We start from the raw sequence: 19,240 nt of genomic DNA on the forward strand, positions 1-19,240 counted from the left end.
ATTCTAAATTTGTTTCAACACTGAAAGACGTCCACAAATTACTAATTACTATTAGCTGTAATTAAATAATTGAACAGTTAATTATTTAAGAATGTATATTTCCCATTTCACTGTGCACTCTTGTAATCAGTTCCTGAGTCTAAATATGTCCCCCCAGCAATTTCATCCAAACATATAGATTACCATTATATTAGGAACTTACTACTGTACATGGAATTGTATGTTAAATTTGTGAAGAAAGCTTTCAGCATTGGTAACCTGTCTAACTGGTAATTGAATAATAATGGTTTAGATTCTAAGAGTTGGTTTATTCTTCTCTATGTTATGTGTATATTCAATATGATGGTGAAGTGACAAGTAGTGGCAATTAACAAACTAATTAGCAAATTGTTGGGGTAGAAAGAGAAATGCTTTGAATTTTAGCAACCATTAAATTAACCTCCATGCTCTATAACCTTGAGTTAATTCATCACCCTTTGTTCACAGTTATGCTCACTGTAAAATTCTAACTTTGCTGTTGAAATCCCTTTATAATGTCATACCCCTCCCCCCCACATTTGGAACCTTCTCCAGATCTAGAATCCTCTAAGAGCCCTGTGCTTCTCTAAATCTGGCCTTATGCATTGAGTACATCCTTTGTTGCTCTATTTTCAGCCTTGCCTCCAGGAATTGAGGCAGAACCTCTGGAATTTCCTGCCTAGACCTTTCCACGTCTCACAGAACCTTTGAAAAAGACCTTGTTCAATATATTTCTGTTCCGGTTATGCTCTGGTGAAATGCGTTGGGATGTTTTGTGGTGTTAAAGTTGCTATATTAGTATAAAATCTTTTGCTGTATTATATAAATTATGATTTTCTGCTCTTTCCTTACATTTCTATTTAGCTCCTGCAGCCAGGCAAACAGATATTGTCTTCCTTATTGATGGCACACTTGGAATGGGTAAAGCATTTCCCCTAGTTCGTGCATTTCTGCTTAAAGTAATCCAGGAACTCGACATTGGCCCTGACAAAGATCAAGTTGCTATGGTGCAATATAGTCATGACTCAAAAACTGAATTTGGACTTAATACTTACGCAAGTAAAGATGAAATATTGGCTGCAACAACAATGGTCAGACGGAAAACAGGAAGAGTCCTCAACACTGGCGCAGCACTGAACTATGTTACAGGAAATGTCTTTATCGCATCTGCTGGGAGCAGAAAAGATATGGGAGCTACACAGATTCTGGTGCTGATCACTGCTGGCAAGTCCAGGGATGATGTTGGACAGGCAGCACATGCTTTAAAGAGAGCTGGTATAGTGCCCATTGTTATTGGAGCCAAGGCTGTCCATTCTGCAGAGCTACAACAGATAGTTTATTCTCCTGATTTCATCTTTATACAAAATACCTTTCAGACTATAGCACAAATCCAACAACAGTTGATATCGATACTGAAATCAGTTTCTCTTGAACCACTTGACGGTAAGGATCATTTAACAATACATTACAATTTGCTGTTAGCAACAGAAAAGAATTTTCAAAATATCAAATAAGCAAGAATGTTTGTTTAAAGCTGATGGAAAAGACAGAATCAAGTACATGGTGCATTTGCAAATTCATTCTCAAGTTTTAGCACAAAAGATGAGAATGTAGTATTTTGCAGGTAGAAATTGGTCATTCTTGAGTTGTACAATAATTGTCACCAATACAAAACTAACCTAATATCCATAGTACACATCATCAACAAAAGTGGAACGTACTAAAGTACAAACCTATGAATTAGGAGCATCACTAAACCATTCTGCTTCTCTAGCCTGATCCATCACTCAATAATACCATGGCTGATCGGATTGTGATTTCAATTACACTTTTCTCCATACTCTCAATAACCTATGTGTAAGCAAAAGTTAGAGAAAGAAGAAGAAAAGAAGTCAAAGAAAATATTACCAAAAATCTTCACTTAACAACATTAGTTGGTTACTCGAAAAGAAACATGATGCAAAACATAGATGAGATGTTATAAGCAAGGTAACATTCCTGGGGGGGAAAGGCTTTTGGAATGTCCTTTTATAAAGTATTTTCATGGCATGTTGAGGGCGTTGACAATGCCAGCATTTGTTTGTCCATCACTGAATTCTCTTGAACTGAGTGGCTTGCTGCACCCTTTCAAAGAACAATCAAGAGTCGCCTCAAGTATGTCAATCTGGATCACATGTAGGCCAGACAAAGCAGGCAGATTTTCTGCACAAATAAAGGAGATCAGTGCAACAGATGGGTTTTTCAAATGGTGAGACTAGCTTTCAATTCCAGATTTAATTAATTGAATTTAAATTCCACCCTCTGCCATGCAGTCAGAACTATAGGGCACAAGAACTAGGAGTGGGAGTAGACAATCCAGCTCCTCAAGCCTGCTCCATCTTCTAATGTGATCTCATCTTGACCTTAACTCTACTTTCCTGCAGCTCCCCACAACCCTTCAACCCATCACTGTTTAAAGATCTGTCTATCTCCTCCTTAAAGTTATCCTATGTCTGGACTTCCACCACTATCTGGAGTAGAGACTTCCACAGATCAAAGTCCTATGAGAGAAGTAATTTCTCCTCATGTCTGTTTTAAATTTGCCACCGCTTAATCTAAAACCAGGATCTCTTGCTCAAAATTGTCTCACCACAAGAAACGTCCGTGTTACGTCTACATTGTCAGTCCCTTTTAGCATCTATATAGCCTGAACCTTAAAAACTCATTAGACCAGGCTTTTAGGTTACTGGTGCGCTGACATGACCTGCACTACTGTCGGCCTCACAACTTCCATCAGAACATACACATTCTGCTTGTCAATCTTTTTTCCTGTCATTGTTTATGAGAGTCGTACCCTAGACTTCCATGATATACCCAATGTACTGCAGCTGTTTACCTCCTGGAGTAGGCCAAGCTAGCTGACCAGCAGTCTCTCTGCTATTGCCACCTGCCATCAAGCATATTAGAAGGATTTACAGGCTAATAATAAACCTGTTGGACCACACTGTCCATGGCCAACAAATCCTGGCATGGGATTCAAATCCAGAACTTTTGACCCAGAAATAGATTCTATGCCACACATCCACAGTTACATTGTAATGTTAAGAAAACTTAGAAAACATCAATAATAAATTAATGCTAATGTGGGAAATCTAAGAAAACACAAGGTTTGGATCTCACCAAATATGAAGCCTCACATTCTCCTCACACAAGGACGAGAGGTTGTGGTTTACTGGAGATTGGGAGGAACGTTTGGAGGGCTACTGGAAAGGGTACTATGAGGAGAGCTTCGAGACTCTTTGCAGCATCCTTTGAAAGGTTCTTTGCAGTAGAATTTTAAATGAATCTTTCTAGCAGCTATTTCTTCTTCCTATTCTCTGGAGAACTCCGTAGGACAATTGACTTCATTGCTGGCCTTACTGTTCATTCTTAAACTGTCCTGTGTGCTGGGATCTTCATCATAGAGGATGGCTGTTGCATCTTGAAGCTTTTTCATGACATCATCATGTGATCATGTTTGCTGATTGTTCAACTTCTCTTCATTCCCCTATTCTTAGCTCCTTAGTAGACAAACCTCTACAAAAACCTTACACAATTCTGTAACATTCTCATTGTTTAGCTCATCCAATTTACTTGTCCATTTCTACAGTCCCCTGTTGGATTTCCTTAACCCAGAGAGCTGTCATCTGTAACGCAGTCTGACCACAACTTCCATCACACACCATTTGTAGTGGATGAGGTAATCTCATTTCATACCATAGAGATGATCAATGTTCTTAACAATATTATATTTGTTCAAAGCTCCTTTGGGCTAAGAGCATGATCACCTTCAGTTTAATTGATGGCTCAATAAAAATTCTCCATTGATAATGGACCTTGCAATCAAGTCTTGATCCACAGAATTAAAAAAAAACAAACAAGAAGTTAGTAGTGTAAATCACCTTGTTATTTTCACTGACACCATTCAAAAGCCATCGGGTGTCCAAGGAGCATTGTCCAGGTAGGTCAGAGTTTTTTTTGGTAAAATTATTAACTAAAAGAATTATCCTTGACAATAAGCTGTAGGCAAATTTAGGATATAGACCAATGTCAAAATTGATTGGGTTACCCTTACCTTGTTGTTTGCCCTCCACACAATAGCTTAATCCTTGACTAACCCTTCATTGCCCTGAATGAGAGACAACCATTGGCTTCACTGTAGAATCATCTGCTGTACTTCCAACAAGCAGGAATGTTAGATTGCACTACTCTGAAGAGATGGACTATTACCAGTGTGTGTGTCATTTCTTGATTGACCATCATCAGTTGTGGCTGTAGAAGCCAAATTAAGTGGTGATTCCTTTCACAGTTGGCACAAATGAGTAGCATTGACCAGAGATTGCCCGATTATTTTCCTATTCTGCTGGGCTTTTCTTTTTGCTATCTGGTCATTTGCTGTATTGTCTGCTTTATCTACCTATTTCCTAACTGCTGAGTTCAATTGGTCAAAGAACTTTCCATTCATTGACCCCAATCATTTTTTACTTTGATACCTGGCGTACTCTCTTGATTAAATCATTGCAAAAGGAAGACTAGACTTTTGAATGCAACAGGAAGAAAACAATTATACAGCTCATGAAAGAGAATCAATCAAATTTGGAGGCATGACATCCGATTTTCATTTCAATACATTGTGATTATAGGAAGACTTGCATTTATATAATAATAATTTTTGTGACCAGCAGATGCCTCAATGTGCTTCACAAGCAATGTAGTGTTCTTGAACTGTGATCATGACAGCTACTGCATTCACTAAACTCCCCAAATTCGAAATCGTAGTAATGATCAGATAAGCTGCTGTGTGCCATTGACTGAGGGATAAACATCTGTCAGTTCTCTGTGGGGTAATGTCCCTGCTTTGGTTTGAGATAATTCCCTTTAACATTCACCAGGCAAGTAGATGTGGTTGAGGTTGAATATTTCATCTGTAAAATTGCACTTCTCCAAGAACCTTATGATTTAGAGGCAATTGGTTGACTAAATGGGCCATGACTGACTCAGTTGCAGAAAGGGATTCTACTTTAGAAAACAGGAATAATAACCTGACAGTAAATACTTCTAAACTTGTGTAGGTACCAAAACGAGCCCTTTGTTTTAGCCATTATCTTGCAACCACATGTTAGGTGACACAGGGTCATTCTGCCAATGCCAGTAATTTTTGACTTTGACTTAAAACAGCTGGTTTTCCAGCTGCTGTTCTCCTAAAAGAAAAGTCACACATAACTGGGTGAATGTATATTTATGTCAAGAAATTGATTTGTGGCTTGCACTGCACAGATTCAAAGCTGAAATCTGCAATATACCAGCTATTCTGAAAAAGTGTTCCTTGAAAGCACTCATTTCATATTATACAATGTAGCTTGCTTCAAACACATTTGTAACATTTCTAAACCATCACATACCTCAAAATACAATGAGTTTTAGATGCTGTAGTGGGTTGGCTGGATTTAGAGCTTAGAACTCCATAACGTGATATGTGAAAACATTTGTAATTAGTTCATTAATTTCAGTTCCTAGGACAGGTACAACAGTGATTATCTTACCTTTTGGCAATTCAATGACTTTATAGGTTAGTTAAGTAACTTATTCGAGATTGCTACTATGTTTTACTTAGGCTGTTGATCTGATTATATGCTTCAAGTTGAAAACCTTTGGCACAATAACTGGCCCTGATACAAAGCCAAGTTTATTTTAAGAGGGAATGAGATTGATATTTCCATTCAAATTGGTGGGGGGTGGTGATGAAAGCCTGATCTCTGGAACCAGCCAGTTGGACCACACACACATGCAGTTGTGCTGGCACATACACACACACATCCCTTTTGTCTCTGGGCTGAATTAATATAAAAACTAAAACAACAAGACCCTGGTGATCATACTAAACACAGCTAACTCCTAATAAAAGGTAAAGAACATGACAAATCCTTCATATAGCTTTCCTTTCAATAAAAAGTATTTTATCTCCAAGTCACATAACCCACTGGCAGCTATTTAAGTACAGGGCCAACAGTGTTAATGACTGACAGGTTTCTCAGTGTTCATTTGCTAATTATGATGTGGAAGAAACTTGAAAGTAAAGACAGTTTGCTGTGCTAGTAACTTTGATTCAAAAACAAAATGAAAAAATCTAATGTCTGATACTCAAAATTCTGCTCCAAGATTCCACTTCTGTGACAGATAACTTCAGGACAACAGGTTTCTCATTCAATTCAATTGTATGATTTATCTTTCTGGCAGGACTCACCAGATCTTTCTTTTTTTTTGTTGTTTTACATAAATGCAAAATTTATTGAGAGTGTGATAAACAGCAGGAAACACTCTTGGATTGTTGTGTGTATATCATGGCTGTTTTTTTGAGTTGTCAAAGGAAAAAGTGAGTCATAAAAAGAAATCCCATTTTTTTTAAAAAAGGCAAAAAAAAAAAGCATTTCACTCGGACCAAAATCTCAGACTGATAATATACAGTGTATTTATTGAACATAATACAATCTTCATTTTGGCACCAGTATCTAATTATCTTATAATTTATAACATTCCCATTACCAATGATCTCACCCAGAACATTTCTGCTATGTGCGATTCAATAATTCATATAAATCTACTTATTGAATCATAACTTTTCCTTAAATGTACATCTCAGGACTCGTTCAGCTGGATTTTCTTCGAAGGCCAAGGAAAAGCATTGGCTATGTAAAAACTGAGCCCTCCTCTGAATCTACTTCCTGTCAAATCTTTGTCTCTGAGAGACATGGACAAGGCAAACTGATGCTTTATGAGCTGTATTATAGTTTGGATGTGGAGTTGAACTATTCAGAAAGCTGCCTTCACTCTAAAGGACTGCAGCAGAGCTCTCAATATTATTCTTAATGCCCTATAAACCTCACTCCTCATTCCCTTACACAACCTATGCCACCTTAAATCACCCTGCTACATGCCCTCCAATAACTCCTGAGTCACTGGGTAGCCCCTCCTTGTATCACTGTATCTACTATTGGCATGTAAAGAATCTCTTTGATATGGACAGTAAAATGATAAACTTTAACGAGTCAGAAGGGCTTTCACTCAAATGCTTCATAATGAAAAGAACTCCCATTTCAAATAGCCATTCAAAACAACATAAATGCTGTCAAAGTGTCAATTTGTTGCAAACATGGACAACGTCAAAGAACTCTAATTCTTTAACAACAACGTAAAACTTTCAGTTAAACCGTGAACACAGTGACTTGCTGAGATAAGTGGCTCTGGAACATTGGAAAGATAGTAAATCATTCATGTTATATTCCACTATAATAACAGAACTCTGGTAAATCGAAACAATGGAGCTTGTTGCAATTCCACCATTTTTTCAGATAAGGTGGCATTCCATTTCCATTTCAATCAATGGAGTGGAGCATGTGCTTATTTGGAACAGCTGAGCTATTTTATTTGAAGACAAAGTTCTCCTGGCATTTAAACTGACAGCCAAAAACAAAATAGGAATCATGGAAACATATTGTTCTGTTATTTTGAATATATTGAGTCACTTTCTACACAAGGAATGGTACTGTAATGCATCTGAACTCTTAGGAAAACACTAATCAATGTAATGGCCAACATAGCTTTTTCAGCACAGAGGCCTATGATGAATTACTGCAGTTAAAAGACATTTGCAATGCAATACAACATATAATAGCAACATTTGTCATTCCCAATACATGTCTGTATATTTTTGACTCACCTGCAGGTGCTGTCTCATTGTTACAGACTCCCCAATGGGATAAGGTTTTTAAGCCTTCAAAATCTGGAAGGAGCAAGTTCAAATTTGCTGTACGACTCACAATGGCAACCCTGACCTCAGGAGAGACATATGTGATCAGAATCCAAGGCCTTCCCGACTCATGAAATGGCATGATGTCAGGAAGGAAGAGGAAAACCCATTTTTGTAGTAAAAATGAAAGATTGCAACTTTCCTGACTCTATTCTCCAAATATCTGGCTGTCCCTGTCTAATAATAATGATACAGTATCAGTAACATAAGCGTTTGTAGACCTGGAGCAGTCTCAAATGTTACAACCTGCTTATAATGTTTCGCCATTTGTGAATTGAGAAACCTGTTGCCTCTAAAGACCTTATCCACTCTTAATGGCATTGGTAAATAATGGATTTCCCCTTTACCAATTTAAGCAGTTCTTCCAAATGAATTCAAAACTCAGCCAATAAAACCACTTGACATACTTCGTCTGTTAATTTGTCCTCAAGATTGATTTCACTCAAACGTTTGTACGCTGCCTGATATCAAATGAAAAATAATATGTCCTGCATTGAGAGTCATAATTATTCCATTTGTATCCAATATTAATTTCTCTGAATTTCTCTATTAGCTTTTCTATCCTTATTGGTATACCTCACAAAGTTAGGCTGATTACTTTCATATCTATTGTTGAAAAAGTATAGGAACCAATTAATAGGGCAGTAATAGCAGAACGTTTTGAAAATCATAATCTGATCAAGCTGATTCAGCATGGCTTCATGAAAGGAAAATCACATTTGACAAATTTATTAGAGATTTTCAGGGAAATTTTAACCAGAGTGGAACCAGAAGATGTCATAGAATCCCTACAGTATGGAAGCAGCCCATTTGGCCCAACAAATCCACACCGATCCTCCGAAGAGTATTCCACCCAGACCTATTCCCCTACCCTAACCATACATTTCCCCTGAATGATGCACCGAGCTTACACACCCTTGAACACTATGGGCAATTTAGCATGTTTAATTCACCTAACCTGCACATTTTTGGACTGTGGGAGGAAACCCATGCAGACATGGGGAGAATGTGCAAACTCCATGCAGACAGTTGCCCGAGGCTGGAATCAAACCTGGGTCCCTAGCGCTGTGAGGCAACAGTGCTAACCACTGAGCCACCGTGTTGTGCTGTATTGGGACTTCAAAAAGATGTTTGACAAAGTACCTGATGAAAGGTTATGTCATAAGAGCCCACAGAGTTGGAGGTAGTATATTGGCATGGAGTTAACTGACTGGGGATAAAGAGTTCTTTTTCAACTTGACAGCTTGTGACTAATGGGATTCCATATAGGTTAATGCTGACATTGCAGCTGTTTACAACATATAATAATAACTTAGAGGAAGTAAACAAATGTACAGTAGCCAAATTTACAAATGGCACAAAAACAAAAGGTAGGTTGTGAGAGGGATACAAACACTTTCTAGAGAGATTTTGATAGGTTGAGAAAATGGGCGAAACATTAGCCAATGGAGTATAATGTGAGTAAATGTGAAGTTGTTCATTTTCTCTATGAATGTGTGTGTTAAGCTCAAAGGTCATTTTAGATCATTGCCTTGATTAGTTATAAGCTACTGACTTTGAAGTTGGCAGTGCGCTATTATTTAAACAACAACAAAAACGCAATCCATCCCTGATGCCTTTGAAGGAATGCATAGAGTCATACAGCACAAGACAGACTCTTCGGTCCAACCAGTCCATGCTGAACATAATCCCAAACTAAACTAGTCCCATCTGCCTGCTCCTGGCCCATATCCCTCCAAACATTTCCTATTAATGTATCTATCCAAATGTCTTTTAAATGATGTAATTGTACTCACATCCACCATTTCCTCAGGACATTCATTCCATACAAGAACCACCCCCATGTAAAAAGGTTGCCTGATGTCTTTTTTAAAATCTCACTCCTCTCACCTTAAAAATGCACCCCCTAGTCTTGAAATTCTCCATCCTTGGGAAAAGACAACTACCATTAATTCTATCTATACCTCTCCTTATTTTATACATTTCTATCAGATTGCCTCTCAACTTCCTACATTCCAGTGAAAAAAAGTCCCAACCTGTCCAGCCTTTCTTTATAACTCAAACTTTCCATACCCAGCAGCATGCTGATAAATCTCTTCTGAACACTCTCTAGCTGATAATATCCTTCCGATAACTGGGTGACCAGAACTGGACACAGTATTCAAGAAGAGGTGTCACCAATGTTCTATACAACCTCAATGTGACTTCCCAACTCCTATACTCAACGGACCAAGCAATGAAGGTGAGTATGTCAAATGCCTTTTTAACCACCCTGTCTCTTTGTGACACAAACTTCAATGAATTATGTACCTGCATCTCTGTCCTACAACACTACTCAAGGCCCTACCATTAATTGTATAAGCCCTACCGTTATACTGAGGATACTGTCCTATCCCCTCTTGTCCAGGAACTCCCTACATGCATTTGGGATACCACCCACATCCTCCACCTCGTCCAAGACTTCCATTTCCCCAGCCCCCAACTACTCATTTTCACCATGGACATCCAATCCCTCTACACCTCCATCCATCATGACAGGGCCTCCAAGTCCTCCATTTCTTCCTCTCCCAATGCCCTCACCAGTACTCTTCCACTGACACACTTATTCATTTGGCTGAACTGGTCCTCACCCTCAACAATTTCTCTTTTGCATCCTCCCACTTCCTACAGACAAAAGGGGTAGCCCTGGGCACTCACAGAGGCTCCAGCTATGTCTATCTCTTTGTCAGCTACATAGAACAGTCCATCTTCCGTAGTTACACCAACACTACTCCCCACCTCTTCCTCCGCTACATTGATGACTGCATCGGCGCCACCTTGTGCTCCCACAGGGAGGTTGAGCAGTTCATCAATTTCACCAACACATTCCACCCTGACCTTAAATTCACATAGACCATCTCGGACACCTCCCTCTCCTTCCTGGACCTCTCCATCTCCATCAATGACGACTGACTCAACACCAACATTTTTTACAAACCCACCGACTCCCAGACCAAACTGGATTACTCCTTCTCCCACCCTACCTCCTGCAAAAATGCTATCCCATATTCCCAATTCCTTTGCCTCCACTGTATCTGCTCCCAGGAGGACCAGTTCCACCACAGAACACACCAGATGGCCTCCTTCTTTAAAGACTGTAATTTCCCTTTCCACATGGTTGAAGATGCCCTCCAATATGTCTCATTCACATCCTGCAGCTCTGACCTCAAACCCCATCCCTCCAACCGCAACAAGGACCAAGTTCCCCGGTCCTCACCTACCATCCCACCAACTTCCGCATAAACTGCATCATCAGCCGATATTTCCATCACCTACAAACAGACCCCCTCACCACCAGGGATATATTTCCCTCCCCACACCTATCCACTTTCCGCAAAGACCGTTCCCTCCGTGACTACCTGGTCAGGTCCACCCCGTGGCTAAACATTTCAACTCCCCCTCCCACTCTGCCAAGGACATGTGGGTCCTGGGCCTCCTCCATTGCCACTCCCTCACCACCCAATGCCTGGAGGAAGAATGCCTCACCTTTCATCTGGGAACCCTTCAACCCCAGGGCATCAATGTGGACTTCACCAGTTTCCTCATTTCCCCTTCCCCCACCTTACCCCAGTTCCAAACTTCCAGCTCAGCACCACCCTCCTGATCTGTCCCACCTGCCAATCTTCCTTCCCACCTATCTGCTCCACCCTCCTCTCCGACCTATCACCTTTACCCCTTCCTTCATCCACCTATTACACTCTCAACTGCCTTCTCTCCAGCCCCACCCCCTCCCATTTATCTCTCCACCCCCGAGGCTCCCAGCCTCATTCTTGATGAAGGGCTCCTGCCTGAAACGTCGATTTACCTGCTCCTTGGATGCTGCCTGACCTGTTGTACTTTTCCAGCACCACTCTAATCTTGACTCTAATCTCCAGCATCTGCAGTCCTCATTTTCGCCTAAGCCCTACCCTTGTTTATTGTACCAAATGAAATGCCTCACATTTATCCAGATTGTTTCCATCTGCCATCATTTCAGCAAGCTGAGCAATCCTTATTTAAGGATAGGTGCCATGTCATTGGAGGCAGTTCAGTGAAGGTTCACTGGGATGATACCTTAGTATGGAGAGATGGTGTTATGAGCAAAGGTTAAACAGATTGGGACCCTACTCAGCAGAGCTCAGAAAACTGAGAGGTGATCTCATTGAAAAGTCCCTCTGAAGGGACTTGACAGAATAAGCACTGAGAGGATGCTTCCATTTATGGGAGAGTCTCAGACTATAGAGCATAGTCTCAGAATAAAGGGATGTGAATTTAAGACTGACATGAGGAGGAATTTCTTTTCTCGAGGGTTATGAGTCTTTAGAACCCGTTGCCACAGAAAGCTGATGTGGCAGAATCTTCGTATATATTTAAAGCTGAGATGGATTCTTGATTAGTAAAGGATTCAAGGGTTCTGGGGAATGAGCAAGAAATTGGACATGAGGAGTGTTGGATCAGCCATGGTCATGTTGAATGTTGGAGCAGGCTTAAGGGACCAAATAGCCTACTCATGTTCCTATTTCTTGCAGATTTTGATTTTATAAAGTTACGGACTAATCCCTCTGTAAGGATACAACTAGGATAGATGAGGAACTGTGCACTGCGGTACCTATACAGACAGAGCAATCTTTAGTTAGAAGCACTTCATTTATCCTGTCAAGTGTTGAAACGCTTGAGAGAAAGCAAGGACAAGAGAGAAAGAGATAAGGCAGGACCAGTGGATGTGGTGTATTTGGATTTTCAGAAGGCTTTTGATAAAGTTGCATACAGTAAGTTAGAAAACAAGATTAAAGTGCACAGAGTTCAGGCTAATTTATGTTACCTCTATACTTTAGCTAATTAAGGCAATTATCCCCTGGTTGTCTTGATACCTCTTTTTGTTCATAAGTGGGTGACACATCTTCAGCAACAGCTGATATAGATTCTCATAGTTTTTTGTCATGAGAGAAAGTTGTGAGGGTGTGAATTGGTTAAAAACACAATTGTCATTGCCAGCAGTAAAGAACCACAGCTGGTCTTTTGCTATCCGCGGGGGTTTTATATAATAGTATTAATAATGTTCCTTTAAAACTCTTGCCCATAGTTATACAGTATTGGAATGACTGTAACAGGCCAGTCCCTTTAATTAAAGCCAGTGAAAGGGCCTCTCACTGAATTGGAGATGTATTCTTGAAAGGAATGGGGGAGGGGATACTGTTTTGATTTTACTTAAATAATAGCACACTGCCAACTTCAAAGCCAGCAGCTATAACTCATCCAGACTATGAACTAAAATAACCCACCAGCTTAACACGCACATTTATGGAGAAAAGACAAATGCTAATGTCAAGAAATGAGAACGGGAACTTCATGGAAATCTTTATAAGCAGGAAAATGCCCTTTGATAGTTTAACGACACCTGCCACCTTGTTACAATATTGCTCATGATATCTCCCTCCAGAAACACACTTAACTGTCCCAAATTCCTTTGGAAAAATATTTCAGGGGATGGTCAGACTTTCTTGCGGGGGCTGAAAGTATGATCCAACTCTGCGCCAGAGGGCAGTGGGTTTCTTGACCGCTATTTTGTTGGCAGTGGCAATGTAACTGGCTGCTGCTATTGCAGGGCTGCCATTCAATTGAGACGAGCCTGCAATCCTAACAGTCACCTGGCAGTCTCAACTATGCTAGCAGTGGATGGTGCCAAGGCCTCATTGTCAAGGGGCAGCACTTCAGAGCTGAGCATTACGATGGTATGAACAAGGATCAGCTACTCAGCACTTCCAGCCTGCTCCATGGCTGATTCGATTTTAACCTCAATCCCACAATGTCACATATTCCCAATAATCTGTCATTGCCTTGGTAATCAAAGTTCTATCTATCTCCATATTAAAAATATATAAAGATTCTGCACCCACTGCCTTTTTAGGAAGGGAATTCACAATATTTTGGGAGAAAACAAAGTTTCCACATCCTTTCAATATCCACCCTGTCAAGTTCTCTCAGGATCTTATTATTTTCATCCTTGACTTCTAAATTCCTAAGGGTGCAGGCCTAGCCTTTCCAGCCTTTCTTCATAAGCCAATTTATTAATTTATACCTTCTCTGAACTGCTTCCAAGGCATTAACATCCTTCAATAAGTACAGTGACCACTGCTGTACATCATATCCCAGATGAGGTCTCACCAATGCTCTGTAAAACTGAAGCTTAAGCTCTCTACTCTTGCTTTCAATTCCTTTCACAATTAACATGCCATTTAATTAACTTTCCTGATTACTTGCTGTACCTACATACTAACCTGCTGTGATCCATGCACTGGGACACCCAGAGTTTCCTGCATCTCAGAGCTCTGCAACCCTTCACCATTTAGACAACATTTTTTTTTCTGCCAAAATGGACAATTTCCTATGTTTCACATTGTGTTCTATTTGGCAGATCACTTAACCCAGCTATACCCTCTTGCAGGCTCTTAACTCTGCTTCACAACTCATTTTCCCACCCATTTTATTTCATCAGCAAATTTACCCCTCATACCTTTGATCCTTCATCCAAATCATTTATATAATTTGGAAAGAGTTGAGGGTCCAGTACTGACCCCTGTGGCCCTCCATTCGTGACCTCCTATCAGCCTGAAAAAGGTCCACTTTATTCCTACTCTCTGCTTCCTATTAGCAAGCCAATCTTCTATCCATGCCCATGTTATTCCCAACACCATGAACTTTTATTTTCCACAATGACCGTGAATATGGACCTTATCAAATGCTTTTGGAAATTTAAACCAAATTCATCCGCTGGTTCCCCTTTATCTACAGCTCAAGTTTTTCTTCAAAAGAACTCCAATAAATTTGTGGGCGGCACGGTGGCACAGTGGTTAGCACTGCTGCCTCACAGCGCCTGAGACCCGGGTTCAATTCCCGCCTCAGGCGACTGACTGTGTGGAGTTTGCACATTCTCCCCGTGTCTGTGTGGGTTTCCTCCGGGTGCTCCGGTTTCCTCCCACAATCCAAAGATGTGCAGGTTAGGTGAATTGGCCATACTAAATTGCCCGTAGTGTTAGGTAATGGGTAAATGTAGGGGTGTGGGTGGGTTGCGCTTCAGCGGGTTGGTGTGGACTTGTTGGGCCGAAGGGCCTGTTTCCACACTGTAATGTAATCCAATCTAAAAAATTAGTTAAATATGATTTGCCTTTGACATAGCCATGCTGGCTCTGTCTGATTACATTGAACATTTCCAAGTTTCTAACATCTTTCCCATGGCAAATGCTCAGCCCATAATTTCCTGATTTCTGCCTCTCTCCCTTTTTGATGAAAGGGATTGCATTAGCTGTTTCCCCATCCAAAGGAATTTTCCCTGAAGTTTGGAAAATTAAAACCAATGCATCAACTATTCTTCTGGCTATTTCTTTTAAGACACTAGGATCAAATCCATCAGGACCTGGGGACTTGTCAACTCATAGTTCTAACTATTAACTCAGTACCATTTCCCTAGTAATTGTAATTTTCTCAAGTTAATTTTCTCTTTCAATTCCTGATTTACAATTCTAGTGATGACCTACGCAAAAATCTGTTCAATTCATCTGTCATCTGTTTTACCGTTATCTTTGTCTTAATTCCCCAGACACATTTTCTATTGGACTAAGACTTGGTTTGTGAACTCTTATTTTAAAATGTCTGAAGAAACTTCTCCCGTCTGTTTTCATACTTTTGCCATACTTTCTGTCATATTCTAATTCCCCCTCCTTATTAACCTTTTAGTAATTCTTTGCAGTTTTTCAGACCATGTCCAATCCTCTGACCATGTAGTCATGTAGTCAGAATTATATGTCTTTGAGTTTGATACCATCTTTGACTTTTTTAGTTAACCTTAGGCCTGTCCCTTAGAAATGTTCTTATTTGTTGGAAAATAGCCTCTCTGTGATTCTCTGGAATATCCCCTTAAATGTTTGTCACTGTACCTCTATTGACCTATCCCATAACTTTAATTGCCAGTTCAGTTTTGCTAGCTCAGTTTTCACATCCTCATGGATTCCCTTCTTTAAGTTCAAAATAGTAGTCCTGGACTCTCACTTATCTCGCTTAAGCTGTATGTAAAAGGAATGCAAAACCATTGGTTAGTTAGTTAGTTTGTTTGACTGGGGCAGGCCGTGGCTCAGCCAGCTGGCTGAATGAGCTGGTAGGTGACGAGGGGATTATTTCAATCATGGCGAATGAAGCACTGTGTGTCAGTTGCTGCCTGAGGAGCTCCCTCTGTGGAAATAACCATCTAAAAGATTCTCAGCTAAAAACCTGTTGGGAGGCCTCCAGGATTTACTTGGCATCTCCCCCTGGATTTTCTGACATAGAGCAATTGTCTGTGGAAATGGCAAATGATTGGCTGCTCAAATGGCTGAACTGGCAAATCGACACCCAGATTGCTACTTCTGTCAATTTGTCATAACAAGGGTAAACTACTTAGAAGTCTACACCTACCATATTGCTAGCCTTCTTGTCTCTCAACCCATTGCTGAAATGGCTCAGAACATTCACCCTATTAACCCTACCCCAAATTCTGATGCCTTGCCTAATAACACTTTTGACAAATCCAATAATATTATTAAGGTGATTGTTGTTGATTCATGTTTCTTTGCAAATCTTATACAAAATTCTTGCAGTGGAATTCAGATTTTTTGTTTTAAAAAGTGAACTGTTGTTTCATGTTTCTCTATTTAGCAAGGTAACATCAACAGATTTTTGTTGATGGACAGCAATGTTATATGTGATCAGCGGTACATCAATGTTTCAGCTAGTTGAAGTTCCAATGCATCACAAGTTTGAGGTGGTTTTAGTTGCAGTAATGCCAAAGTTATCACCTTATTTGACTCCAGAACAAAGGACACTGGAATTTCAACAAGGATTTTGTCTGACTTTGCTCCGACTGTTTCTTTCGGAGTGATACAGGAACTTGAGTGACTTTGAACTATGGTTTTTAAGATGCAATTCTCTAGCCTGAAACGACAACAATGAAAATCATCCTCGGCTGAACCCTTTCGAAGGCCATCATAACCTGTTAAAATTCCCAGCTTTGGTTACAACACTCCAATTCTAGAAGGATCCATTGTGACGTATTTTGCCTTTGAACACTTAAATTCTATATAAGCCTTGGTTCCCTTTTTTAAAAATCTTTTTCCTCTTGTCCTGTTAACTTCAATAATTTATGCACACATACTGCCAGGCCGCTCTACTTGTAAACCAATGAGTAGAATTACAGAGTTTAAATTGCTTCTTCTCATTTTTCAAACTTTCCTTTCTCAAATTTCCTTTGTCAAATGTTAACCCATTCTGCCAGTCTGCATCTTAGTGATGTCTATCACTATACTTTTCATAGTTCACTACCCTTCCGAATTTTGAAATTATGCCCTGTACACTCATATCCAAACCATTAAGAGATATCACAAATGATGACAGCAATGTTCCCAGTACTGACCCCTATAGAACATTCACATAAAACTTGATCCAATCTGAAAACCAGTTGTTCTCTACTCTCCTCTGCTCCCTGTCAAATTATCATTTTTGCATTCTTACCACAATAGAGATAAGTATAAATTCTCAAATAGACAGAAGATGACATAAAGACAAAATGGACCAAAGGAGGTTTTATTTTGTTATTTGTTGCAAAATCACTACTTTGAATATAGAAATGTATTCATGAATTTGTTATTGATTTTGAAAAGATTGCCAGTACAGAAAAATGTTACTTTTAATTGTGTACATATCACAATTTGTAATATACCATTGTGAATTTAAATTTGTTGTGAAGGACATTAAAGATTTAAGCATTTATTCTTTTGTTTTCCCACAGATCAGCCTCAATGAATGATATAATTGTTGTGCTTATGGATTTTTGTATAGCACTATTCAAGTTGCTCTCCATAGATTAAAACTACAGAACAATAAGAAAGAACAATGGTCATGAATAAATCACTGCAATCAGAGCAACATGAAGACTGACTATCTTTGGAAGCCATCCTTTGGACAATAACTTTCTGATTTATCTTAGTGTGTTCAACTATCAGTGTAAAATTATATCTATATATCTGGCATATTTTATAAAATTATTTACAAATTATAGTCAACAGAATTATCTGGGATAAACATGAGCAGAATATAAAGGAACTAGACAGCACTGTTTACTCAATTGCATTGCTCACACTCCAGCACCTTTTAGCAGTTTGAGAGATTATGGTTGAACAGGACCAGGGCATGATTGAATGTTAAGTTATCTCTATCATGAGCAATTTTTTTTTGTTACACTCATTTTTTGTTTTGTTTGGGTTGCATATATACACCAACTCTGATCAGCTACTGCTTAGTATGTATGTATATTTCCAAATCCAATTTTCTCAGCTATCTGTCTACTCAAGAAATGATCAGAATTTCTTGTTCCCACCAAATTATCTCTTTCTAACTGCATGGCTGCCAAAGTTCCATCAAAATTTGAAAGTAGCTCTCACAAACCAACCTGGGTTTAAATCCTCTATATTCCATCAGGAATTTCTAAAGTAACAAATAAAAGTTGATTTTAAAATGGAATAGTTCTGACTTTTATTAATTAATCATTTCAGTGCTCTGTTGCTTGTGCGTTTTCGGTGGAGAATATGAATATGGAATTGTGAGAGCATAATGTTGGATTATATCCGAATCATCTACAAGCCTCTGGAAACCCACTAAGGTTAAAGGTCGTAGTTCGCCTTCTTATCAGGAGAAAGTAGGCTATATAAACTGTCAGACTGGCAGGAAAAACACAGGTTGTAATACATGCAGGCAAGAAACAACAGAGAAGTAAAATGCTACAGGTGCTAGAAACCTGAAATAAAAACAGAAGATACCTGAAATACTCAACGGGGCAGACCGGAGAGGTGGAAAAGTGAATGTTTCATCAAATGACTTGTAACATTAACACTGTTTCTTCTGTACTGATGCTGCTTGGCATTTATTTAACATCTTTAATTTTGCAAAACATGAGGATTAAAACACCAGTTTTAACTAGTTGAAGAGGTTGGTTTCAAAAAGTGACTTAACGGAGGAGACGGAGAGATAGATGGAGAGGCAGGAATACAAGAATGGAATTCCAGAGCTTGGGGTCTTGACAACTGAAGATACAAGCACCCAATGGGAGAGCAATTTAATTGAATGACACAACGAGGCAGAATTGGCAATATTAGAGTCAATTTTAGATCAGAAAACACTATACCTATGGATGTACAGAACTCAATTATTCAAGTTGGAAGGGTGTTGTGAAACTTGAAAGGGTTCAGAAAAGATTTACAAGGATGTTGCCAGGGTTGCAGGATTTGAGCTATAGGGAGAGGCTGAACAGGCTAGGACTGTTTTCCCTGGAGCGTTGGAGGCTGAAGGGTGACC

At 39.5% G+C, this 19,240-nt stretch overlaps 1 protein-coding gene across 4 annotated transcripts in view; it reads left to right on the forward strand.

The window, feature by feature from the left end:
• LOC122551336 (uncharacterized) overlaps window positions 1-18,871 on the forward strand; it is a 160,283-nt gene extending 141,412 nt beyond the window's left edge. For all 4 annotated transcript variants that reach the window (XM_087988748.1, XM_087988751.1, XM_087988750.1 and 1 more), the window contains 2 exons: window positions 883-1,461; window positions 17,679-18,871. In XM_087988748.1, the coding sequence (XP_087844874.1) occupies window positions 883-1,461; window positions 17,679-17,692 (593 nt within the window). In that variant the 3' untranslated portion in view covers window positions 17,693-18,871. The remainder of the gene's footprint in view (window positions 1-882; window positions 1,462-17,678) is intronic.
• The last annotated feature ends 369 nt before the right edge of the window (window positions 18,872-19,240 follow it).

This window comes from Chiloscyllium plagiosum, unplaced genomic scaffold (assembly GCF_037043375.1).
Source record: "Chiloscyllium plagiosum isolate Xiang-an unplaced genomic scaffold, Cpla_swu_hap1 HiC_scaffold_7, whole genome shotgun sequence".
Taxonomy (NCBI): domain Eukaryota; kingdom Metazoa; phylum Chordata; class Chondrichthyes; order Orectolobiformes; family Hemiscylliidae; genus Chiloscyllium; species Chiloscyllium plagiosum.